This window comes from Xenopus tropicalis, chromosome 8, assembly GCF_000004195.4.
Source record: "Xenopus tropicalis strain Nigerian chromosome 8, UCB_Xtro_10.0, whole genome shotgun sequence".
Taxonomy (NCBI): Eukaryota; Metazoa; Chordata; class Amphibia; order Anura; family Pipidae; genus Xenopus; species Xenopus tropicalis.
In genome coordinates, this window is record NC_030684.2 from 61079539 (window position 1) to 61106402 (window position 26864).

Below are 26864 nucleotides of genomic sequence, written 5' to 3' on the forward strand. Positions count from 1 at the left end.
CATACATATTTTACAGTTTCACTGGAGGAGGTAAAGTTTACTCATTGTAGGGTGCCAATTTGGTACATACCACATAGTGATTATGTTAACTAACCCCAGGCACCTGGACCAGTCTTTTTTTCAAGAGAGAATCTCCCTTTAGTCACTGGCGCTTCAGAAAAACCTATGAGGCCTTGTATTGTTTATGTTTTCTAAGCATCAGTGAAATGTGTTGGCAACATTGGCTGGGTACATACTGCATCAGATTCAGTGTAGTTTACAGAGCAAATTCAACTAATTGCTAAAAAGCTAATGGAATTTATATTAAACAAGTTTTAGGAAGCTCTGTTAACCCTTACATTTTACATTCATGGAAACACTGCCATTTATGTGAAATGCATGGTGCTGAAACATATATGCAGCCACACATATATCATAAGTATCCATCAGTGAGTAATTATGATCCTAAGAATTATGGTACACATTATAAGATTTTTCATTGGCCTGGTAAAACCTCTTGACAGTGCAAGGATAAGCCTACCCCAACCAACTCCCCCCTCCCCCCATGTGTGTGCTCGCACAAACGAGCGCACAATGTGCGGTGGGGTCGCGGGCCGCTGGCGGAGCTCTCTCTCACTAACTAATATTCAAACAATGAGTTATAAATGGTAAACAACTAATAATCCCCTAATCAAAATAACAACAATAGTATAGCCTGTTCTCCTTTAGCAACAACGGGAAGCTGTTGAGAATTCTGGAGGTTGTAGTTCAACAACTGATGGAAAGCTTTAGCCTGAAAATCCCCTTTTTAAAATTAATTCTTTTCTATTTAAAATGCTCTAATGTTTAGCCATCCTTAATGTCTTTAGAATTAATAGGCGATAACGAGTCCTAAAACCTTCCATTTTATTAGCGCAATCTACTTCAATGACGAAGAAAGTATGAAAACAAGTAGCAAATATATTAAACTTGTCTATGCTTCAGCAGTCTCCTATTAAGTGATAATTGCTGATGAATAATTACTGATTCATAAGGCATCGCCACATTATTAATGTATAATATTGGAAGAACTTGCCAATAACGACCAAATGAAGGGTGTACGTATGTCACTTATGGCAGATTTGTGTTATTTGCATATGGTACTCCAGATTCATCATTGTGTTGCAAGGAATGCAGTTTAGCACTAAAGGGTAAAAACAATATGTCACATTCATGAAACTGGAGGCTTTTTGAGAAAATAATGCTTTATTAATGAAGATGTTTACATCTCTCTTCCGTGCTCACATTTTACTTTATCTTTCCAGTGATAAACTTTTGGTTAAGGTGAGCAGAAATATTTTCTACATTCGTTCCATGTAGTGGGCCAGTTAGTTGACAAACTACATATTTATTGGCCAAATTATATCAAATTGATGATGTCATACACAGCAGTCTATGGAGCTGGAGCCCAAGCCTATAAGCAGGCAGAGGGCCATAAAAACACCTAGGGGCAGATTTACTAATCCACAAATGGACCGAAAGCGTACAAATGCGTTTTTTCGTAATGATCAGTATTTTTGAGACTTTTTCGTTGCGTCTTTTTGGTATGTCGCCACTACGACTTTATCATATATTTTCCGCAACTTTTTCGTCGCCGTCGCGAAAAAAACAAATTGGTTTTTCCGCTGTTTACAATTGCTCAATACGAAAAAATCGCGACAGCGACGAAAAAGTCGCATAAAATACGATAAAGTCGCGACGGCGACTAAAAAATCGTACAAAATACGAAAAAAACTGCGACGGCGACGAAAAATACGCAACATTTTCGTTTCCAATCCGATTTTTTCCCCATTCGGGATTCGGATTCGTGGATTAGTAAATGTACCCCCTAGTCTTTACTAAACTGCTACAAATTCAGGATGGGCTTTCTGTCGTCAAAAACCCGAATTTGCACCAAAACCACAAAAATTCTGAATCCGAAAATAGCCATGGTAAAACCTGTCGAAATCATGTAGACTTCAATGGCAGATGTCCCTTTTGTAATAGGTGGTTTTGTGATGCTTTGAAGCTGGTTTTTGTGCAACGATACTATAATTTTGTGCTTATCGTAGGACAAGTAAAAAAAGTCACAGATTTCACAACTTTCCCACTTTAATGCAAATAACAGTGTAATGACTTAAAGGAGAAGGAAAGGCAAAGTCACTTGGGGGTGCCAAAATGTTAGGCACCCCCAAGTGACTTAAATTGCCTACCTTGTACCCCGGGATGGTGCCCCTGTTAGGAGAAAACAGCACCAGCCCGGGGTACCTGTCGAGAGCGCTTCCTCCTTGCTACTTGCGCTGCGGCCGAATGTTCCGGACAATCGCATGCGCAGTAGAGTGAAAATCCAACTTCTCTGTTAAAGTTCGGCTTTTCACTCTACAATGCATGCGCGTGCGGCGAGACAGGAAGAAGGAAGCGCTAGCTGCAGGTAACCCGGGCTGGTGCTGTTCTCTCCTAACAGGGGCACCATCCCGGGGTACAATGTAGGTGATTTAAGTCACTTGGGGGTACCTAACATTTTGGTACCCCCAAGTGACTTTGCCTTTCCTTCTCCTTTAAATCCTTCCAATGCAATGCCGATAAAATGAATTCCTTGCAACAATACAACTTTCCAAACAGTAAAGTCCTATGGACATACAGTAATTAGCACATTGATATATGCTGCCAAGGCATTATATTCGGTTTTTAATAGAACAGACTAAAGAAGAAAATCAGTATTCATTTTGACTTCTGTACACTCTAAGCACACAAATGATTTGTGGTAAGTAGTAGACAGAGGTCATGTCATCTCTAAAAGGAAAGATCTTATTAATGCATAAAGTAATAAAGAATGTTCCAAGTTTTCCCATACATTTTGCTGAACATTTCATGCCATGACAATATGCTCTATATGGGGAATTGTTGCAGCATCTCTGCTGAAGATTTATTTTTAAATAACCTTTTTCTTAAAGATGCATCACATTTTTTTTTGTTTAATGAAAACATTAAAGCTCAGGGTATTATTGCTGACCATAGATTCTGTGAAGGTTATACCAAATATTCAGATTCTGCTTTGTAATAGACAATATTGCTCCCTATTTGGAACTCTGTTATGCCTAAAGCATGCATACCTGTAGGTCAATAATATCCACTTACTCAAGTGTAGTAGGTCAGTGTAGTTATGGATGGGGCCAAAAAAGCTCCTTCCTGACTCAGAGCTTGTTGAAGCTTAGCATTATATCTATTAGACTTGCTTGTAAAATGTAGTGAGGACTCCACTGGGCTATTGATGGTGGTCCCCATCAATAGTTTTACCTAATGTGTTCCAGACAAAAATAGTATCAAGCCAATATGACTTACTGCCTGGTTCGTTAAATCAAGCAACAGGCTCGTATTTCTTGACCTTACCTTTAAACCCCCTTAAGCAGTGGTGTCCAAATGGTGTCCTGCGGCCCCCCTGTGTGGTCCCCCATCTGTCTGTCTGCTGTGACTCCTTTATGTAAGCTTTAAATGGTATCAGTACTGAAATTAAACACCCCCTGACATTCATCACACCTCAGATTTAAGTTGTAAGCCTTTCCATTGTTTATACATGCAAACCCCTGCATTGTTCACACCTCCAATGATCACACCTCAGATCTATGCTGCCTGTGTGTGCCATAATCTGCCTGCCCTATCCTGCCTGTGTGTGCCATAATCTGCCTGCCCTATGCTGCCTGTGTGTGCCTTACTCTGCCTGCCCTATGATGTCTACGTGTGCCATAATCTGCCTGCCCTATGCTGCCTGTGTGTGCCATAATCTGCCTGCCCTATGCCGCCTGTATGCCATACTCTGCCGCCCTGTGCTGTCTATGTGTGCCATGCTCTTCTTGCCCTATGCTACCTGTGTATGCCATACTCTGCCTGCCCCATGCTGCCTGTGTGTGCCATACTCTGTCTGCCCTATGCTGCCTGTATGTGCCATACTATGCCTGCCCTATGCTGCCTGTGTGTACCATACTATGCCTGCCCTATGCTGCCTGTGTGTACCATCCTCTCTCTGCAGTATGCTGCCTGTGTGTGCCATACTCTGCTTCCCCTATGCTGACTGTGTGTCGTACCCTGCCCTACATGGTGTAACCTGGCAGGGGTTTGTTCTGGGAGTTTGTTAGAATTTGGAAATAGTTATTATATGGTCCCTAATGTATATAATTATGTGCTGGGGGTTGCTGGACTATCCACAATGGAGGAGGCACATGGATTTAAGTATATGTCTTAATATGACTTGAACTTTTTTCACATATGAGTGATAGGTAATATCCCTGCAGTGAGCACCAACCATTTGGTTTTTTGGTGTGCTACCACCATTAATGTGGATATGATTGTAACATTTGTGTTAATATGGGTGTGGTTTAAAGTGGGTGTAGTTTAAAAAATAGAGTGGCCAGAGTGGGCTTCCAATATTGTCCCTCCACCACATAGACCAGAAAAATTCTGGCCCTTGGTACCACAGAACTTGAAGTATAGTCTAGTCATGGGAGACGTGGCATACTAAAAACTCTTATAGTCTGGACAGGAATTCAGAGAGGAATTCACAAAACAAGAAAATACTTCCCTATTATATGCCATTGTTACTGTAATGACCATTTTACAACCCTATGTTAAATGTCTTTTTTTTTCTAAATAGCCGATTAATACATTTATGCCAAGCCCAATTTGTAAAGCCAATGACAGGGCGGTAAGCACACACTTAATGTAAATGACAATTGAACATCAGTGTGACTGATAGCACTACATTCACCACATGTGTTGCTAGTGAAAGCTATTCCTTCTTCATCATTTTCTCTCTTACACCTATTTCTTCTAACTTTTGTGAAATTCCCCCTTAGGCTAATGTCACATGTTGAGATTTGTAGCTAGTCTTATAGCTTACTACAAATAGGTTTCATTGTTTCCAATATACTAGGCCTAATGATAAATTAGATCAGTTGTGACTCAGTTAGGAAACAGAAGTTACAAATCTCCACGTGTAACAGATCTCATATACAGCATAGCTCCATTCCAAAAAAATCTACATTGCTGCATATACATAATCAGGGATATGCACAAAAAGGTTTCCTAGATCCAATACCAAAGATATTTTAAGATCATAAAAAATGATTAGTTATGAATAATATATAAGCAACATTACTATTTATAAGTGGTTAACCCTGACGGAAATTATAGCCAAAATTGTATTTAGTTTTGATTGTCTCGTGTATGTTCGCATTAATATTATGAAGGGAACTTATTTTTAATGTTTCTATTACACTTATTTAAAAGCATGTCTTGAGGGAAGCCAGACCTTGGCTTATCCCTAGTTATTATAAAATGTTCTATTGCCAGAAATTTCCTCATTTAAAACCAGGGACCTGGTGAATAGTGACCACTGCTCCTCTGGGTTGAGCCACAGGAGGCACTGTGGTTGTAGCCTGCCAGGTTATCAAAATATATTTTCTCCAGTCTTTGTTCCCTGGCCCAAACCCATAACCCAGCCGGATGATTGGCCTTCCTGCTATGTCTTAGAAGGATTGCCACCTGGCCTGTATTTTATGGGCCTGGCCAGTAAAAATCATGCTGGATGAATGTTATTAATTGGGAAAAAAGGTAAATATATAGGAAGGCCGGTATTTTTTTTCCAAAAAGGTGGCAACCTTATGTCTTAGCCATTTGACTTCTGAAGTATCCTGTCCTGTAAGTTGGTTCCTGCCCTGCCCTTGTTTTTCTCTGGTTTTGACTCTCTGGTTTCTGACCCCTGGTGTGTTATCTTAATTCCGATTTGTCTGCCGCCTGCCCTGACGTTGTGCCTGTTTTAAAGACTCTGTTAACTGCCTGCCCTGACTCTATGCCGAATCCCAGATTTATTTTCCACTCTATTTTATTTGTCTGTGTGTTTTTATTTTTGCATTAAAACTTCTTTCAAAAGCAGCTTGTGTCAAGTCTCTGTAGTGTTAGCAAGTGGTTACACAGCACATCGGCTCATAACAAACAAGCAATTTCTGATACTCAATAATCGTTAAATACATCCTATGAGAAAACGGGAGCAAAATGTGCATCTTGGGGCTTAAAAATCAGTTAACAAACAGGAATAGTAGGATGTTGGCAATATCACTTTAGGTGCTTACAGTATTTCTCCATGCAGCAGCTAAACTATTTTAATTCCATACCTACTAAAATTGATAAATAATTTCCAGGCATCTTTATAAAAAATAAGAAAACATATTTCATTAAAAGAAATGTTTAAATGTTTCTCCATATGTTTTCTAAAAACGTTCTAAACTGTAAAAGCAGTACAAATATAAAACTCTTTATTTACTTTAAATCATTCCGTATTTAACCTTGCACAGTTACAGCAAAAAAATCTTAAATAATTACCAAGCGGCTTTGAAGGTCTTTTGTTTCCTAGAAACTCAGGCTGGAACACATTAATGTCATGTTCTACACATTAGTTAGATTTATTTTTAATATGCAAATTGTCATAAATAAAGAAATCAATAGATATCTTACAACCTAATCTATTATTGGAATTGTGACAAAAGTGAAAATGAAGAGGCGCTATGAGACATCTCACCCACACATCAAGGTGAACGGGCAACAGAAAATTGCATTCTTAATTGCATTATGAATGTTTTATTGGCATTTACTTCTAAATCATTGGCTTTATTTGCTAAATTGGTAAAGGCATCAACATATTTGCTTCAAGCCTACTTCAAATAAGCATCAAGGGATTTGTTAAATCAGAGTAAAGAGGTGATTACTGTAGTTGCTATGCACTATACTACCTAGAGCACAAGCTGCCATTATGTTTCAGGATATATTCAGCTGCATACTGGTTTTTAATTGCAGTGACAGATTAGAATTTTTTTGTTATTATTACTAGTGGTGACCATAAAGCCACCCAGCTATCCAAGCAAAATCCTTGATAACAAAAAATAAAGATGGACCTTCCTTCTATGGCATAATTTAATAAATGGTCAATAAAAATGCCCATGCAAAAATCTAATATTTATGTTCCCTAAAAAAACTATCCGTGTCAGCAACATTTAATTTTAACTTAATAACTTGAACTATGAACATTAACTGGGTGCTCCAGAATGGGTGGAGCAAATAACTGTAACAGCAGGGGCTTTGCACTGTAGGTGTTGATTTTCCACACACACTAATATAAACATAGCAAAGAAATAAGATGATCAAAGAACTTTTGGGTAATGTGATTGCCTCCCATCACAAAGAGACCAGGGAAGGTGAAATGTCTGCCAGCAGACCCTGTAGTCCTGGCCCCCTTGGACTCGGGCCTCCCTGCGGCCTGCTGTACGGTACTGACCACACTGTCAAGAAACATGGTAAATAAACAGTTGTATGTGTTAAATGTTTTTAGAATCAGTGCATTTGTTACATGGTACCTGGGTTTAAGGTGAGTGTCCTTTTCTTTCCTTGCTGGATTGCATCTTGTGTTTATTTCTTGTATTTTATATCTGTAAGTGATCGCTATAAATATGTTGGCAATGACAATAGGTGAGCAAATATAGTTTGCCCTTCAGTAGAAGAGTTTCAATTAAAACACATCTGTTACCTTATTAAATATCTGAGAAAACTTAGCTCAATACATTTCTTTAAATTATAGAGTGGTCAGATTCATTGGTAAAGCTCGTGATTGCATAGCCTATAATCATTAGGATTTATTGTGCAGAGGCCATTATAGATGAGCACGAGTTCACAATAATATATGCTGTATCTTCCGTAGCATCGTCTCATTTTAACTTAATACACCACAAGTACTACGAGGTTGCCAAGTACTTATGGAGATCCAGCTGCTGGCATCCATTTAGGTCATATTCCAGAATACAGCACTGGTCATTGATATATTTCAATTTCTACCTTTGATTAAAATAGAATTAATGCCAAGTAATAGAACTAACATTTTTTTTAAATTATAATAAGAAATTTTTAAACATGTTCTCCCAATCTGTTGAAGAGATGAAAACTTGTATTCAACCAGAGGTATGATTTTTATTTGTAGTAGACACTTTTACAAATATTCAAACTGGGCCAGAGATCCATCTGTAATTGCTCAGGGAGAATCTGAATATTTTCAATAAAATGTTTTATTATAGGGAGAAATGTTAATGTTGCAGAGGAAAAACAAGGACACAAGCACAAGGGTTTAATCGGGAGTCATTTTTACCTGTTAGTGGGACATTGTTGTTTTTTGGGGGGTAGTTTCACAAACATGTAAAAAAAAAATGCCTTAATCATTTTATGATAATTTATGAATATTAGTCCATTGAAACAATATAGTGATGACCATTTTTTTCACTTAATTTATGCACTTTGGAGAAGACCCAAGAGTACTTGGGAACTATTTAATAAAAATAATTCCTCATCCTAACAGAAATACATTTGTTTTTCACTATTCCTTATTCCACATGAAAACTCATGGACGAGATTCAGTTTGAGGAAAAAAACTTTTCTCCAAATTCAGTTCCAGTTTTTTCCCTTAGACTTCAATATAGTTTTTACGTTATAAACTTTGAGACAAGTTTTTCTAAATTGAATTGCATCTCAAGTGGAATCTTGTCCATGAGTTTTCATTCATGTAAATATAACAATACACTCTGAGTCTTCATCCAGAAATGAACATACCAGATATGCAGGTGAAATGAAATCCTATAGATGTGAGGCTTGTAACATTCCATACAAGTATGGGATCCCTGATCCAAAAACCTGTTATCCAGATTATCTCTGAATTATGGGAAAGTCATCTCCCATGGAGTCCATGTCATGATTTTTATGGTGTACTTTTATACACTCTTCACTCTACCATTTCCATTTATACACTTTCACTCTACCATTTCAAATTTTATTGTATGTATTTTTTTAGTTGCAATATTGGCAGCCATCTCAGTGCAGTGTGCCTTAGTCTGAGCTTTCAAAAAGAGCCAGTGCTACACTCTAAAACTGCTTTCAGATAACCTTTCTCCTACTCTCATGTAACTGGAGGAGTCCCAAACCAGACTTGGATTTCTTACTACTGAGTGCTATTCTCATAATTAATGGGAGCTGCTCTCTTGCTCCCTTCCCATTGTTCTGCTGATCGGCTATTGGGAGGTGAGTAATACCACTCCAACTTGCAGCGCGCAGCAGTAAAGTGTGACTGAAGTTTATCACAGTTCACATGGCTGTGACAGCCAAAAAAAACCATCTTTTCCCATGACAGTATCCAAATGATTGCCTTTTTCTCTGTACGTGATCCTAACTTAACTGAATGAACCCATATTGGTGACAAAACAATCCTACTAGATTCCTAATTCATTTCCAGTTCTCCCTCTTAAATGGTTTTTATGTAATAAACACTGAATTGCATCTGGCTCTATGAGAAAATCTGGAATTGAATTAGGAGTAGTTTTTTTTTTTCCTCAAATTAAATTTGTCCCTTAAAGTAAGGTGATCCACATTATGGAGTTATTCAGAGATAATCAGGCATATATAAGAACTTTTGACTTGTGAAATATGATTATTTTCCTTTAACTGGGCATTATTTAACTTTTGTGTATATTGCTACAACATAACGCTATGCATTAATTACCAGAAAATCAAAGGCTCTGACTCAGTAACAACCTCTATATTGCTCTTACATTCATTGTGATGGATTTAACAATAATTAGGTGCTGCTAATGTGCCTTTTGTGCCTTAGTAGAACTCTTCTTTAGAATACTGTATATCACCCTAAGTATCTCAAACCTTATAACTTGCTCTACCATCCTTCTTGCAATGAAGCCCTTTTTACCTCTAATTACATTTTACCTCTAATAGTACACGATCATAGTGCATAATGCTTACAACACAATTGCGGTGCAGCATTATGGTTAGTCTTCACAGTACCTTCTTGTGTGATTTATGGGATGAATTTTTGCTTCTGAGGTACCCTGTAAACGGGTACATTGAGTAGGGAAGAGATCATTTTAATAGAGCAGATAAGATTTTACTTGTCCATACACTTACTTTTGTAACAATTAAGGGCTATGGCACATCTGTAAATACAAAAAATGGATAATGCTTCACCGTGCACTTGTTGTAGCATTGGGTGCAAGCTGCCGATCCCACTGCTGAGGTTCAACTATAACTCACTGATAAACATGCTGCAGCACTCCAATTCCATGTAGAAATCGACGACCCGCACTGACCCTAACCTGCCCCCTCCCAACCCCGGCATGCACCTATAAATTAGAGAGCTGGAAGACGAAGTCTGCAGTGTTAGCAGCTCTTCTGCTCACCCTCCCCGCCCATGACATGCAATGGATGTGCTGAGGTCGACCCGAACCCGCCCGACCTGCAGGTTAACCTGCGGGTCCAGTGGGCATTGGGCCGCCCGCACATCACTACTGCTTATGTCTATGGAGACAGCATTATAGACCTTAAGTGTACAATACCTAAAACCTAGTCTGAATTTATTACTACTGATAATAATATGTCTGGTTGATTAAACAATTCCACTTTTTCCCCCCAAAAGCTTTTCCTCTGCCTGTCTTGATAGACATAGGGGCTGATTTACTAACCCACGAATCCGACCCGAATTGGAAAAGTTCCGACTTGAAAACGAACATTTTGCGACTTTTTCGTATGTTTTGCGATTTTTTCGGCATCTTTACGAATTTTTCGTTACCAATACGATTTTTGCGTAAAAACGCGAGTTTTTTGTAGCCATTACGAAAGTTGCGTAAAATCTTGCGATTTTTCCGTAGCGTTAAAACTTGCGCAAAAAGTTGCGCTTTTTTCGTAGCGTTAAAACTTACGCGAAACTTCGCACCTTTTAAGTTTTAACGCTACGAAAAAGGCGCAACTTTTCGCGTAAGTTTTAACGCTACGAAAAATCGCAAGATTTTACGCAACTTTCGTAATGGCTACAAAAAACTCGCGTTTTTACGCAAAAATCGTATTGGTAACGAAAAATTCGTAAAGACGCCGAAAAAATTGCAAAACATACGAAAAAATCGCAAAATACCGATCTTTACGAAAAAAACGCAATCGGACTCATTTCGACCCGTTCGTGGGTTAGTAAATCAGCCCCATAGAGTGTGTCCTAACTTGTAGTCAGCTTTCATGCTAGATATTCAACTTATTCTAAACAAAGTATGTTTTATTAAAGAGGTATATAAAATAAAAGCAAGTTCCTAATATACCAACTGTGACATGAAAAAATCCTAACGCCATTTTGTCTGAATAAATTATACTGCAGCAAGAATAGTTTTAAAATCAAGAAATGTGTTGAAATTGATATATCTTTAAAAGCATATATGTTCACAGGAAGTAAGGAGGATATGTGTATGTGAGAAAAAAATAAAGCAGGAGACAAACAGAGATTATGTTTAAAAATAGATGCTTTCTGTAATCTCAGGAGAATAGTGATACTCCCTGTACAATAGCTTGGTCAATTAATCTCTGTCTTGCTGTATCTCAGAGTTGCACAAAGAGGCAATATATTACCATTTATTAGAGAGGTGGATAACTACTTTCTTAGTCTTTTCTGTGATCACTAAACAGCCTATTAATGCCTTATGCAATTTTCATCACCTCTGCTTTGTCTTTAAATGATAAAACATGTCAATATCGTGTCAGCACAAGTGACTCCTGAGTTGCCTATGGGCAGCCAAGAAGCAGAGTTCAACTGAAATAAGATAATGCTGCAAGTAAAAAAAAAAAAATAACACAAAGAGCCTTTTACAGTTTAGTTTCAAAGCAAAAAATATATTTAAAAAAATTTTTCTTTAAAAAAATATTTTACAAATAATACTTAAAACATAATGTGCCATTTATAAGACAGGCATGGGAAAGCATTAAACATAAAATGTATATATATATATATATAAATCCAAATATAATGTATAACAAGGTGATATACACTGCAAAGAAATTCAATAGACATATTTACATAATAAGGTATACTTTGTAACAAACACTTTGTTGCACTTAACATGTCCACTTCGAACTTGAAATCAATTAAAAGGAAAACCGTCCTTTGGTGCATTAAGATTTCCATAATAATAACACGCATGAGTTACACAGACAGTGGCTTTTATTCAGTGCCTTCCAATGTGAGAGTCTCCTTGAGGTTGATTTACAAGATTCAGGGGTCATCAACAATTTACAGTCCATATGATGAATGTTGTCAAGGATCTATAGACTTTTGCACAATCCAGCGACCAACCACTTGTCAAACACACCAGACATATTGCAATAGAGAGCAGACTTTGGCTCTTTGTTTAAGTCCTAACATGTTCTCTATGTAATTATGGTTCAACCAGTAATGAATGAGCAGCAAAAAGGAAGGAAACAGCTGTATGTATTGTTCTCCCAGTTATAGACATATGTTATATCTTAACATTAATGTGGCAACAATAGTATATAATAACTGAGCAAATGGAATTTCAAGAAAACTCATTATAGTACTATAGATGGTGATAAAAAAATAAGGTTGCAATGGGAAAGATATTAGTGGAATGCTTTATATCCAGGTTGCTGTACCAAAGTTACTGAATACAAGCTAAACTTTTACATAATACTATCATAATATTCCTGGCCAGCCATGACTGAGCATATTCAGATTCATGGTTACCAATATGGTCCAGTCTAATGTGATAGACAGAACTCAGATCAACTTGCCTAACAGGCTAATGCTTTTGAAATTGTGTAACCTGATTTAGGGACAGATTTATTAAAATATGAGATTAGAGCTCACAAAATAAATATTCACCCACTTTCTTTCTATTCAATCCTACGGGATTTTTAGAAGTGTATTTATCAATTAATCAATTCACCATTTGATAAATTGGCTTCTAAAAATCCCATAGGAATGAATAGAAAGTGGTTGAAGTTAAATTTCTAATCTCACATTTTGATAAATCTGCCCCTTAGTGTCAGACCAAATCTATATATAATTTCCATAAAAGAGATCCAATATCTGTAAATTCACCAAAGTATGTGTACGGTCATTTAATGAACCATAGCATTTTTATTATTAATCAAATATTATACAAGTCTGACGTTCAGTCCTCATTAGAACCTTTCTCAATATAGTTTATATATAATTTGATGCACTCTGGGGGCCTTTTTTAGTTAAAACATCTTCATTTAATTCATTAAAATATCAACAGGTCTTTATAGCAATTCATTACAACATCAACAGATCTCGTTTTTGAGAATTGTATAAGAAAGGGACCAAACTGTTGATTTAAGATGATTATGTATTAACTAAAAAAGGCTCCCAGAGTGCAACATCAGATTGGATGCTTGTATTTCGCTGGTCAAAGCCAGCATCTAGTTTGGGAATATAGATTAAAGTTTAGGAGTGTTAAAACATTACAGATCTATATTATATTGTGAATAAGGTACCCTCTGATTGTAAAATAAAAGAATATTAAGGATATTAAGTCACCAAGGAGTTCCATGATATATAAAAAGCAAGAGGCTGAAGTCACCTTGGTGTTATGGAGGTGACTTCTAATATCAATGTAATTTACAATGGGGGTACTATTTTATTATAATACTTATGTTTCAGTAAGTCATATGACAGGATATCATTTACAGGATATTCATGGCTTGTGTATTATATATATATATATATATATAGTTGAGAGTAGGTAAGTTAGATAGTCACATGCAGAACATATTACAAATATCTACATAGAGGTGTGTGTTTCTTAAGGTATTATATTATTTATGTTGTATGCAGTAAAGAACCTTAAGAAATGCCATAGATATATTTTAATATATGATAGGTTTGTTTGGTTTTTTGTTTTTGTTTTGTTTTGCTCAATCTTAGCAAATATTATGATTACATATTATACATATTCTATGTAGATATTTGCATTGTGTAGTGTATTTTAAACCTACCTTCTTTCAACCTAACAGAAATGAATTAAGATGTATATACTCATTTGGAGCAAGGAAATAAGCGAGGGAGTTTCAGATTTAAGGACAGAACACTATATCATGTCAACTGCATGATGTCATTTACAGTGAGCAAATGAAAAAAAAATTATAATGACTTCGCAAAAAAGTCTCTGCTCCAGGCTGCAATACATTATTTATATTTTATTTCATTTATTTACTTTCATAAGGGAAAGGCTTTTCTTGACAGGAGGGGGTTTGACTGTTAATCTGCTCCCTTACATCTGTTTAGATGTTTCTTTGGTTCAGCTGCCTTCCACCTTAGCAGCAGGATATTTTCTCTTTTATCTTGAATCAGAAGGGAGAAAGGTTAAGGGAGTAAAGTTGCAGTAACATGAGGTTTGTAAGCTGAATTCTTCAGGGCTAAATGCCTTCTTCGGTGTCGGAGTAAAATGATCTCTAGGACCTGAGTGAGTTGCTGCAAACTACTTTGAATAGGTATAAAAACTGTAGCTCTGACCTTGAACATTCAGTGCACTGTGGACAGTGGCTGCTGAATGAAATGCTTAATATAATCTTACAAAATCAAGATGATGGAGGGAAAATAGAAAAAAAAATACTCAAAACCTGAGAATTTATGGCTCATGGCAATTATCTAAAGCATGTGTCGTACTGTTCAGTAATTGTTAGTACATGACTAACACACAGTTAATGTGCATTACCAAATTACAATGATTAGGATATTTGTGTTTTCTAGAGCTCTTATATCATTGAAGTACAAACTCAACTATAGGTCTCTTGTCAGTTATGGAAATAATAAGATCCGTTTAATCCACTAGATGGTCTCAAGGCAAAAGAAAAGAAAAGAAAAAAAAAATTCTTAAACAAGCAAATAATTATCCAGTGCTGCAGAAATAATTATACAAGCATCCCAGTTACATGCATTCTACATGTACTCATTAAGCTATATATGTTGGTATAGTGAATACTGCTGAAGACCTATACAACCCTAGGGACTCATGGTGCTTGAAATGCTCCCAGCATTGCTGTACATAATTAGTAGCTCTAATTAAGAATAAAGGGGATAATAATAAAAACAGGTGTTCATTTTAGAGTTTCTGAAACTCTAAATTTGCCTGTTACCCAAAGTTACTATAAAAGAGGCCATAAATAAGGCCCTTATTTGTGGATTCTGTAAATGTCACTAAATATTGATATTGTGTAATGTATTACAGGCTGACAATTATTGAAGAAATATACTGGCTCCCATCAAATTCTTTTTTCTTTCATCTCAGTATCTTACATTCTATTTTCCTCCTGGAAATGAAAGTATTGATTACATTTTTACAATAAGGGGAAGAGGGGTTATGTAAACAAGTAGCCCAGCACTGATTTCAATTTTCAATAATTTGCATTATATTGTAAATATGTATTTGATTCAGTCAATACATATAGTTATAAATGGAACTGCAGATTATTAGGATTACTGATAGGGGCATATTTATTATAGTGTGTAAGCCAACATCACCGGTGCCCATAGCAACCAACCAGCAATTACATTTGGACGGTCATCTACCAGTTAGAAAACAAAAACCAAGCTCTCATTGGTTGCTTTGGGCAACATCACTGGGGATATTGGCTTACACACTATAAATAAATATATTTTATACAATTATAACATGTTGAGATGAAAATTATGTTTTAGACAAAAAAAAAATCTTTACTATTTTTCTATTAATTCTTTTCAATGGCATTGTTTTAACTAAAAAAAATTAGAAAATTGGAAACCTAAATTAGGCAAGTTTGCAAAGTTCAGAAGGGGCTAGAAATAATGTATTCGGTGTCTTCAGTGATGCTTGTATCAAATAACAGAGAAGGAATTCTCTTTAAACCTCTTGCCCTGGAGAACTTGGAAGAACTTTTATTGTGCAATGTAGCTTTAAAGGAACAGTAGCACCAAAACAAATTAAAAAATGAAAGTGAATCAAAGTATTTACAATATAATGTACTGTTTCCCTGCACTGGTGCAACTGATGTTTGCCTCTGAAACCCTACTATAGTTTACATAAATACCCTGTTGTGTAGCCATGGGGGCAGCCATTCAAGAGAGAAAAGGCACAAGTTACTTAGTAGATAACACATAAAAATCCCATTATATTATACTGGGCTTATCTGTTATCTGCTATGTAACCTTTGCAATTTCTCCTTTTTTTCCAGCTTGAATGACTGCCCCTGTGGCTACACAGCAGCTGGTTTATATAAACTATATTAGTGATTGGAAGCAAACACACAACATTTTTCCACTGCGGGACAACAGTACATTATATTTTAATTACAAAACACTTTCATTTGTTGGTGTTACTGTTCCTTTAAGGATCTCTATGTTTGCTTGGCTACAGCGCACACCGCACTTTAAACCTTGATAATATGCTAGCAAATGGTGGGAATTGTAGTCCAGTTGGGTGGAGCAAAACTATGGGGAAAAAAGCTATGGAAAGTGTTTATTCAGTTGAATAATGTTAGCTGATTGACTGAAACTCTCATGTGACATGATATTCAAAGCAACAGTAAATTGTCAGGCTAAATACATATCTAAACAGTGTTGCTCAACCACACTTCACACAATTGTTGATAGACTACAGATCCCTGCATACTATATTATCAAGGGTTACAGAATTTTGAGAGGTGGAGTACAACAACATCATCAACATTTTAGTCTTTAAGCAATATTGCTCCTTAGAACTTTTCCCCAGACTTGCAGAGCCAGCAGCTACATTTAAATGCAAAAGAATCCTCCAATGAAAATCTCCTCTAATCTCCTTAAATCTGACTTCATATTCTTTATAATTGGAGTTAAAGCATTAAAAATAAAAAATGCCTAGCACTGAACAAGTATGTTCCCCCCCCCCCATATGTCTAATTATGGTTTAATCAAATAAAGCCAAAATTACATTTCCATATATAAAATAGTGACATTCTTAAGGGCAGATTTTCTAGCATCTGCAATTAAATATTTTGGCAACAGAATGCTCATTAGTGAATTATCTCTCATATGTAATTACTTTTTTTGGACAACTTTCATAGAGAATTAGTGACTGCAATTGGACAGATGTATGGAAGCTTTAGGTTCCCTTTAACAAAGTCTGCTTCCACAGTTTTAAATGTAGATTGAATTGGTTTGAGTAAGCTTAACTATTTTAATCCTTTTTTCCTAAAAATGCCATTGTATTGATCAATAAGTATTCTGTCTTTGGTCAATTCAGTTGTATTATCATGGGTTTAGCCAGACAAACATGTATGTTTTTAAATGGAAAGCCAGATGAACTAATTATTATACATGGCTCATGGTATCGTTGTTCTTTACAGAATTAGGTAGTTTCTCATTTCTAACAGCAGTCTAACAGTACATCCTACATGCAAATGAATCAGATCTGTGTCTCCGCCCATATATAATTATACAGCTAATCACCTTGAGGCATGATCAATCAAATGTCTGCAACCACTTTATTGCACGTTACAATATCCAGCAGCATCAAGATTTGCACCCAGCATTCTCCATATGAGCGTCTGAGTGCAGCCTACACTATTGATAAGTATATACCAGTGATCCCCAAACAGTGGCTCAGGGGCAACATGCTGCTCACCACCCCCTTGAATGTTGCTCCCAGTGGCCTCAAAGCAGGTGCTTATTTTAAAGTGCTGGCTTGGAAGCAAGTTTTGGCTGCATAAAAAACAGGTGTACTGATAAACTGAACCTTCTGTAGGCTTCCAGTCCACATACAGATAGCCCTTATTTGGCACCCCCAGGAACATTTTTTCATGTTTGTGTTGCTCCCCAACTATCTTTACATTTGAATATGGCTCATGGGTCAAAAAGGTTGGGGATCCCTGGTATATAGTATCGGGCATTGGCATGCTCTGATGCCAGACTAAAAATAACAATTCATTGTGATTAGTTTGTAAACACTAGACTTGGCAAGAGAAGGTCCATTTGAATTTATGTTTTGTATTGCTAATTGCCACATCTTAGATCTACTTTTTAATGAATATACCTGATACAAGGAATATTCCTTAAAAAGCATCTAAATAAGTGAACTGGTTTATTTTTCCTTAAATTCCTAGAGTGCTCTTTATTGCACTTTGTGCCTTTAGCATTTTGTTACTCGTTGCCACAAAGAATTGAAATTAATACATGCAAGACATTAGGTAAATAGAGATTTTTGCTATCGTGTATTTTGTCGCATCTTTCCATCTGGAAAAGCAATTTTATACAAATGGCACTATTGGGTTACATTTGCTACTCTCTTGTGTTCTGGAAAGGTCAAATGTACCTAATTCACCACCTCCAAAATCAAGTTTTACAGTCTGTTATTGAACAATGAAATTGACTTATGAAGTTCAAGCTGTGTCTTCCCTTGTGCTGCTCATACACTATCAAAATGATTATTGCCAATTTCCCGATGTTATCAAGTGCCAGGTGAGTAGGAATTTAGCTTCAAAGCTGCAATTTAACCATCAGAGCAAAAATGAATGTAATACAGGCTTAAACATTGACGGTATCTTTCTGTTCTTTTTTTTTTTTTTTTTAAAGTACTGTGGAATTACTTACAATGCATACCCACAGAATTGGGTTTATTTGCACAATGAAAGCACTGAGTGAGCAACGGTTTAAGAATTCTTTGTAGCAGTTTGTAGCAGTTACAGCAAAATGACCTTATAGTGATGCACATTTCCAGTTAGAGTTGGCTGCATTCCATGTCTTGGTTATGAAAGCATCAGCCACATATAATTTATATCCTGCTTTCTATCCCAGAGCTGAATTCAGTCATAGACTATAATATCAAATTAGCATACGTTCTAAAATTAATTAGGAAGTACACCTACTTTAGTATTTAGCTTCTCCTAATGGATTGTGCTTTTGGTTTCTCCAGCATATGCTATGCTGACATAAATTAGTAACAGCCTTTTTTATTTCATTGCCTACTTCTGGTCACTTATGGCATTTATTAATAATTTAGAGTTCTGAATATTAAATTATTCTTCTTGGTTGCTTATTTTACAGAAATGTTGACTGGAATGTTCTGTCCGTAGATATCATCAAATAAAAGCTGGTAATGAAACAGGACTTTGATGTATGTACTTTATGTATGAGTACTTATCACTGAACCTCAAATGTGGATTCGATTTCCAAATGACTATTGATTAATGCTATTTTTTTTTATTTTAGATAAATGCTGTTTCCTTATATCTCTTTAATATTACTCGATTCATAAACTGCCCGCTGGTCTGTATCCCTGTTACCAGTATCCAGGTGAAACCTAGTTCAAATTAAATATATCTTTTAAAATATGTATTTATATCTAACACTGTGACAAATGTTTTGATTAAGACCTTAAATATATGTCTAAGAAATAATATATCTGTTTGTGTTTTATGCCACAAATGGTAAATGCATGCCCACTGGCAGTCCTCTAATTTCTATAAGAAAAGCTTGCATTCTATTCTATTTCTGGTTTAAACCTCGTACTCCTGTTAATTGCTAAATTATGCATCAGTCGTTTAATCAAAAGTATGATAGGTGTAGGAGAGATTTGCAATCTCCTTCTTCAGAAAGCTACATGGCCCTGTGTGTTCAAATAACACCCATCTGATCTTTATTCAGTCTCTAAAAACTCCCTTAAGGCCTAGCTAACTCATTTACTTAATGGAGATAAGTTACGTGTAAAATCCATATATTACAATAAACTAGACAAAAATGGTGACTGGGGGCCTATGCTAATTACTTTGTATTTTCTTCTTCTGAAATCACAAAAAGAACAGGATATAGGAATAAAAACATGGAACGGAAGGGTTTTGAATAATGCTTCCTATAAATTTAGGGTCTGGCCAAATCTAAAGAACTATTGGTCTGTATATTAAAGCCTACTTATAATAGAAATAAATAAATATAGGACATGGTAGGAGTCATAGCAATAAAACAGTTAACATTTTATTGTGTACTAGATTTTAGACAGTTTTTTTTCTATATGTTTAGAATGTACCTATGCATGAATGCAAACACAGAGCAGAAACGGAAGAGCAATTTTACAGGCTTAATATAGATACATGCATGACTGGCCCTAAGGCCTATGGCACACCTGGCTCAGTGACCACCCCAGTTCTTGGTTCAAATGGCAAATAATTGCCTTCCTTGTTTTTTAAAAAGAATGGGAAATGCTCTGGCTGTGCCAGACACTTGTGGTAAAAGGCAGGGGACTCCTGGAAAAGTTAAAGCAAGCTTTCCCACAACTGCATTTTTCATTGCCTTAAGGAATATTGTTTAGGTTTACTTCTTTATTATCCAAGGATAATAAACTTGAATTGTTGAAATCATCTGTAGAATACAATGTGTTTTTGAATGCTTATTACCAGAGAACGTCTTGATAGGCAGGGAAGCAACAGTTCCTAAATGTGACATACACCCACACAATATTTACTGTCAAATAACTGATGACAGAATTTTATTACCCAATTCATATTCAACTGCCCAAGGCTAAAACGTTTCAAATGGATCTGCTTTGTGTTATTTAGCAATATTATTTTAGGGGATGCCAAAGTCTGTGTATTTAATGTGTACCATACCAAAGAGATGTTTCCAGTTGCTATTAAACCAATGCTGATTCTTTTTTGGTAGTAAAAATAAAAATAAATAAAAAAAAATGTTAGAAAAGAAAATTACAAAGCCAGTAGTACTTTTTTGCCATAAAGAAAGTTTCTTTGTATAGTATTTCCAAGGGAACACCAGTAAATTAGCAATCTATTATGTAATACACATTAATATTGATACTAAATATACATCATATTAAACATATCATTAAAAATGTAGAGTATAAAGAACATTACATTCTTTTCTATACATTTATGCGCGTTTTATTGCTCCCTAATTCAATATTGACCAGATATTACATACAGTAAATACAAATAAATAGAAGCAAAAATTCATGAAGCATATGATGATCTTACAAGAGTTATCTGAAAACAATTAACTACTTAATTTATATCCATCCCTCAAAATGAGCAATGGGCAACATTTGCCATATTTCTTGGTTTCCATGTCTACACTATAACACAAAGATTATTGTCCATGGGAAAAACGAGTCTTGCCCTGGATACCTTTCAGTAGGAATGCTGGAATGGTTCATCTCTACTTCCACACCTTTCAGGAGGTCAGATGATTAAATTCTTCGGCAATCAGAGACAGAAGAATGGGCTTTTTTTCTCGTGCTGTTTCCTTGTTTCCATGTTTGCTGGTTTAACATCATTGTGTACGCAAACGACCTCAGTACATGACCTCAGATGCGGTGACGTTCTCAGAGCTGGCAAACAGAGAAACAGCATGAGAAAACCCCATCCTAAACCATGCCACCAAACACTACACTGTAAATCCCAGGTCATTTAGTACATAATGGGTGTGGGGAGGGGGGGCATACTAATACTGCTACTTAGTGTATGCATTATAGCAACTCAGTGTAGTCTAACATATAAACTTTAAAAGTTTGCACTCTGTAAAGTTAAATGAAGATTTCTGTCTAGAGCAATTGGCAATAGTTGTATGTTGATAGAGCTTTAAAATCCCAAACATGATTTTCATCTTAATCCTAAAGCTATTTTAGGACAATTTGGAATGTTTTGCTAAAAAACATGCTCATCTTTCAAGTCAGTATTATATGTCATTTGGCTGCACTAGCCAGGTCACCCTACACCCTAAGGCACCAAATAAAACCATTATCACACAGGTCCCAGAGAGATGGTTAGAATATAGGCTTTTTTGACAGTTATCTTGGCACAAGATTCTCTCTCCAGAATTCTGTGTGATGTTACTCCAGATTTGTTTTCTAACAAATGCAATTCAGGGGTCAGGCCACTGCCCACAGATGATAAATTACTCAACAGTAACTTAAGATTCAGGGAGTCAGTGTTCTGGAGGGCCTCAGGATTGAAAATGTGTCTGAGTTAAAAGTATGGAGATCCTATTCATAAGCAAATTGCATTTAATAAGTACAATAAAACCCTCGTATTATGAATTTATTTAAGTAAATTAAAGGTAACCCCTGCTAAAATGTAGCACAGGATACAGATGAACATGTTTATAACAAACCAATTAAGATTATATTGTGGCCTAAATTTGAAAACTATCTATAAAGACTAGATTTGTGCACATTATTATTATTACTGACCCTTAAGAGCAGTGGGTTTAGCCTCCCTTGGATTTCTAACTCAGTGGGATAGTAGCACAACTCAATTGACTTTTATTGTAATCACTTAGACCTTGCTGGTGCACTTGTGATAAAGGTGATTATAACTTATAAATGGAAGTATTTTCAAGCAATAATCACTGACCCACAAGTCCCAACCCACAAACAAGATACCAGGTGATTATTGTTACAGTCAATGGAAGGCCAACTCACAATGTTGACTCAATCATGAGTCTTTCATATTTCAGATTAAGGCAGTGATCCCCAATCAGTGGCTCGTGGGCAACATGTTGGAAACCAACCCCTTGGATAATCTTAACAGTTAAGCAGGTGCTTATTTTTGAATTCTTGGCTTGACGGCAAACTTTAGTTGCATCAAGACCATGAGTACTGCCTAACAGAGCCTCCAGTAGGATGCCACATAGGGACTAAGAATATTGTTCAAGGGTAAAAAGGGTTGTGGACCTCTGGCTTAAAGTGGCCAAGCACAGGCAAATTTGATTTGAGTCCTTTATACCAATTCGGCTCAGGCATGGGGCCCCCCGACGGGCCTCCCCAATCAATATCTGGCAAAAAAATTGACCAGGTGTCGATCGGGTAGGTTTGATTTTCCCGTCGGATCAGGTTCTACATTGGCTCATTGATGCGGCCCTCAGTTTGATGTCTCCTATGCCCATTGTTGTAATTCGATTGTTTGGCCCTAGAGCCAAACAACTGAATTAGCCAAATATTGCCTACCTTAGTTGGGTATATCGGAAGATTTTCTTGGTTGGTGACCTCACCAAACAAGTGTATCTTTACATGTATGGCCAGCTTTAGAGTGACAGTTTATCACCTATTTAGTGATGATTATTATGTAAGTAACCTTATACTAATCCTTAAGGCCAGCATCAATGCATTGAGCCATGTTACTGTGAACAAACCCAGACTTTATTGCTGATTCTTAAATAAACCTCACTGTATTTTCCTTTAATTAATCTACACTTTCACATTCTGGAAGAACAAATTTGAAAGTCAGGGAGGAGAAATTATACAATTATAGAAAGACGGTATTTATAATTAAAGAAAAATGAATGATAAAATTCAGATTGCTCTATTATAAAAGAACATTTTGTAACACTCAAAAATATGTAAAAGATCCCATACTTTAATTAAAGCAAAGATATTTAAAATTGCATATGATTTATTTTAACAGCTGAGGGAAATTTTTTTGCTCTCAATAGCTATAGAACATCTATGGAAGTCTTTTAGAAGCATTCAGCTTTGCAGCTGGTTTGAGTGCCAACATATTTTTCCCTGAACTACTAGAAAAACACATGCCACAAGCCAGTCAGTCAGTTATTCATATGCAATGAACCTATGAGATACCAATCAGAATCAAAACTGCTTATTTTTAATTGGAAACGGTTGTTTCTCTTTAACTGAACAGGACTACTGAACATAGCAATTGGTGGACAAATGTATTCTCTCTGTTTGTTAAATATGCCTCTATCTATGATATTCTAGGAAGGGATTTTGATTGCAACTGTAAGAGCATTATGGTAGTCAAAATACCTTGTGAGCCATAGGCCTTATTCGCTCCATCAAGATACTGTAAAGATTGACCTATGTAGCTATTCTCTTATTCAAAGATCAATAATGCTTGATTTACTATTTAGCATATTAACATGGGTAAAAATCATGCAACTACCTATATAACCACCACTGGAGGAAGAAGTCTATAATTATAGTTACCTAAGAAGGCTTATTCCAATTTATATTTGTATTTAAAATGCACAGAATGCATATTTGATTTGCTATGCCATTTAATTAGGTCAGTCCAGTCTGTATAGTTTTATGTAATCTGCTGTGATGAAGCTATTGCATAGATTCTGTATTTTTGAGGTCACAATATGTTCTTACAGAGAACACTTTGATTTGGTATGGAAGTTTTTTGATGCAAGGATAAATAATACATGTAAAGGGGCCTCTACTTTGAGAGGATCTGGATAAAACTCACCAAGACAGCAAACAGTGATCAGGACACTGCTGTAGGCTGCCCAACATTTACTGATGCTGCATTATCAAGAATCCAGTGAAAGCGTAGGGGCTGGAATAAAGGGGAGAGATCAAAGTGAAGTGTACCTCAGATCATCAAAGTCACACATGTAAACAATATCAAGTATGATGCTATCCAATTATATCCCAGCTTGGCTCTCAAAAGAAAAATATTCATAAGTGAAAACATGTATTTTCATACTGTAAAAAATAGTGTTTAAAGGGTAGATCACCTTTGAATTAACTTTTTAGCAACTTTTCAAGCGGTTTTCTTGTTGTTGAATTGCTTGACTTCTTCCTCTCTCCAGCTCTCAATTTAAACTCAAGTCATACTAGCAACCAGAAAGCTGTTCTGTGAGACTACACTGTTATTGTTAATTTTTATTACTTATCTTTCTATTCAGACCTTATTCTATTAATCTTACAAACTGTCATTCAAACCACTACCTAGTTCCTAACACTTAAAATTCAAAACTGGATAGCTGCCAAACAAGTTAAATAGTTAAAAAAATGATGATTAGAAATTGTTATAGAATATCACAGTCTTCAACATAATAAAAGTTAATTTTAAGGTTAACTACCCACTTAGTTGTATATGGCAAGAAATAGACTCACAACACATATACATGAATCATAATATTGCATTATAAAGCCCTTACTCATAATATGGGGCAGATAAAAAAAGGGAGGGGAGATCCTAGGGATACCAGTGCTATATATTTTCAAACAGTTGGCTATTCTTTCCACCACAAAAAAAATAGGTAAATTCGACATTATCTGAATTATTTTAATGAGCAGTAAGCATAGTGTCTAAATGGGAAGATTTGCTTTGCAATGAAACAATTAAATCTCTTGGAAATCTAAATAGCTAAGGTTAAAAACGAAATATCTTTACAGTTCAACCATACACAGATTCATGCAATACAACAAGACACCAATAAAAGTAAAGAAAAACGAAAAAAAAACCACACACACCATGCTAGGGCAGATGAAGGATATGTCTCAGGGGAAATCTTTTATGCTAAATACCATGGAATTTAGAGATAATGCATGGCTGCTGGTGTAAAGGTCCATTTCTGGCTAATGGTCACCACTGCACGTAGCCTAGAAGGTAGGTAAAGACACAACATGTCCCACCCTTCTAAATGACATTATTTGATTAAGAACACCAATCTCTTCATACTTTTACCTACATCAGCTGCTTAAATTGCTTAATTGCCCATAGTGCACTGTCCTTAACCAATTAATTCTAGTATGGCACCCAGGTTTCCATTTGATGACTTTCATAATAAACAATCTCAAACAACTTACAGATAGCCAAACCCAGTGTCAGACTGAGATGGCAGGAGTCCACCAGAAAACCCTAGACCATGGTCCCACTCTCAAAACTTTAATTCCTCCTCTCCTCCCACAAACTCTTTATTACCCTAGTCTCTTTTCTCTACATACTATACACTATTCTTCCATCTATCAAGCTTCCTTATTCCTATACAGAAATAGGGAATGACCATGAAATAAGCTAAATAGTTAGAAGCAAGAGGGCCCACTGTCTCCCACTGGAGTTTTCCTAGTATCCTGGTGGGCCAGTCTGACACTGCCCAAACCCATCTAGGATATTCATAAATGTACTGTAGCCTTACTATCTAAATGAGTGTATTTACCTCATAAATTAGGTTGTTTGGTTATTTATTTTTACTTCTTAGAGGTGTTACATGGTGCATGGCTGTGTTATAAATCAGATTCTGTTTTCAGCCACATGCCATACTTGTTGAATCGCATTAACACACAGCTTAGTGCTACTGACCTAGTGCTACTGGCCCTTTCAAAAGTATTTTATCAAGAACAAGAACATAAAGCGTTGTAATATAACATGCTTAATGGCAGAGTCAAATGTGCAGTATGTCTCACTGCAATCAGTAATCAGAGGATTTTGCTACCCATGAAATTGGTACAGAGGCTAAAAACATTCTAAAATGACTCAATTAGGCACTGAAATTAGTTAAAATCTAAATCCAGCAGTTCACATTATAGCTCACGATTCATTAATATTGATGCATTCCTTGGAAAGAACACCAAAAATAACCCTAGCCACATCTGCTAATTATATGTACAAGTTTCTCACTTGACACAGACATATCCACTGAAAGCTGTTTCAATGGCCTTAGGTCATGCTTCCAGGGTGCTTCTGTTTTTAAGAGCCTGTTATGTTATCAATAAACTTTCTAGTTTTGTTTCACCGTCCCTAATGATGAAAATTACCCAGTTTTGTTTTTTTCAGAGCACTTCAATTGAACTACCTGCAAGCCCTAAATCCTATTGTGTAGATAATGCAAAATATATTCAGTGTATGTAAGTAATTGACTAGGAAATAAAGTAACCGACAAGGAAATAGAAATCATTTAAACATTTTCAATTTATTTAATGGTTAGATGGGCTTTTTTTGTATTACAGAATGCAAAATTGCAGTTTATAATAAGCTATGTTAGTTTTCTCCAAGATGATATACTGCACAAAGCTTATGCCTCCCCAAAAGTCTGAGGTTTACTTAATAAGTCCAGACAAATTGAGTTTTAAAATATTAAAGAAATAACTGCTCAATAATCGCATAGTTGCTTTTCCCCAAAAAATAGTGCAATCTGCAATATATGGGAATTATCATATTTTTTTTTACCCTAAATGAAGCATTTTTCCCCAGAAGTGTCATTATGG

At 36.0% G+C, this 26864-nt stretch overlaps 1 protein-coding gene across 4 annotated transcripts in view; it reads right to left on the reverse strand.

Annotated features, from left to right (window-relative positions):
- Positions 1-26864, reverse strand: part of pcdh11x (protocadherin 11 X-linked) — a 797852-nt gene that overhangs the window by 610689 nt on the left and 160299 nt on the right. Inside the window, exons 5-6 of one of the 4 annotated variants that reach the window (XM_004916890.4) lie at positions 24118-24207; positions 19849-21239 (exon numbers count right to left, since the gene is read on the reverse strand). The exons of 2 other annotated variants lie outside the window; for them this stretch is intronic. In XM_004916890.4, the coding sequence (XP_004916947.1) occupies positions 24136-24207 (72 nt within the window). In that variant the 3' untranslated portion in view covers positions 19849-21239; positions 24118-24135. Of the gene's footprint in view, positions 1-19848; positions 21240-24117; positions 24208-26864 lie in introns of those variants that run through there. One more of the 4 variants, XM_002936199.5, reaches the window with a different exon arrangement.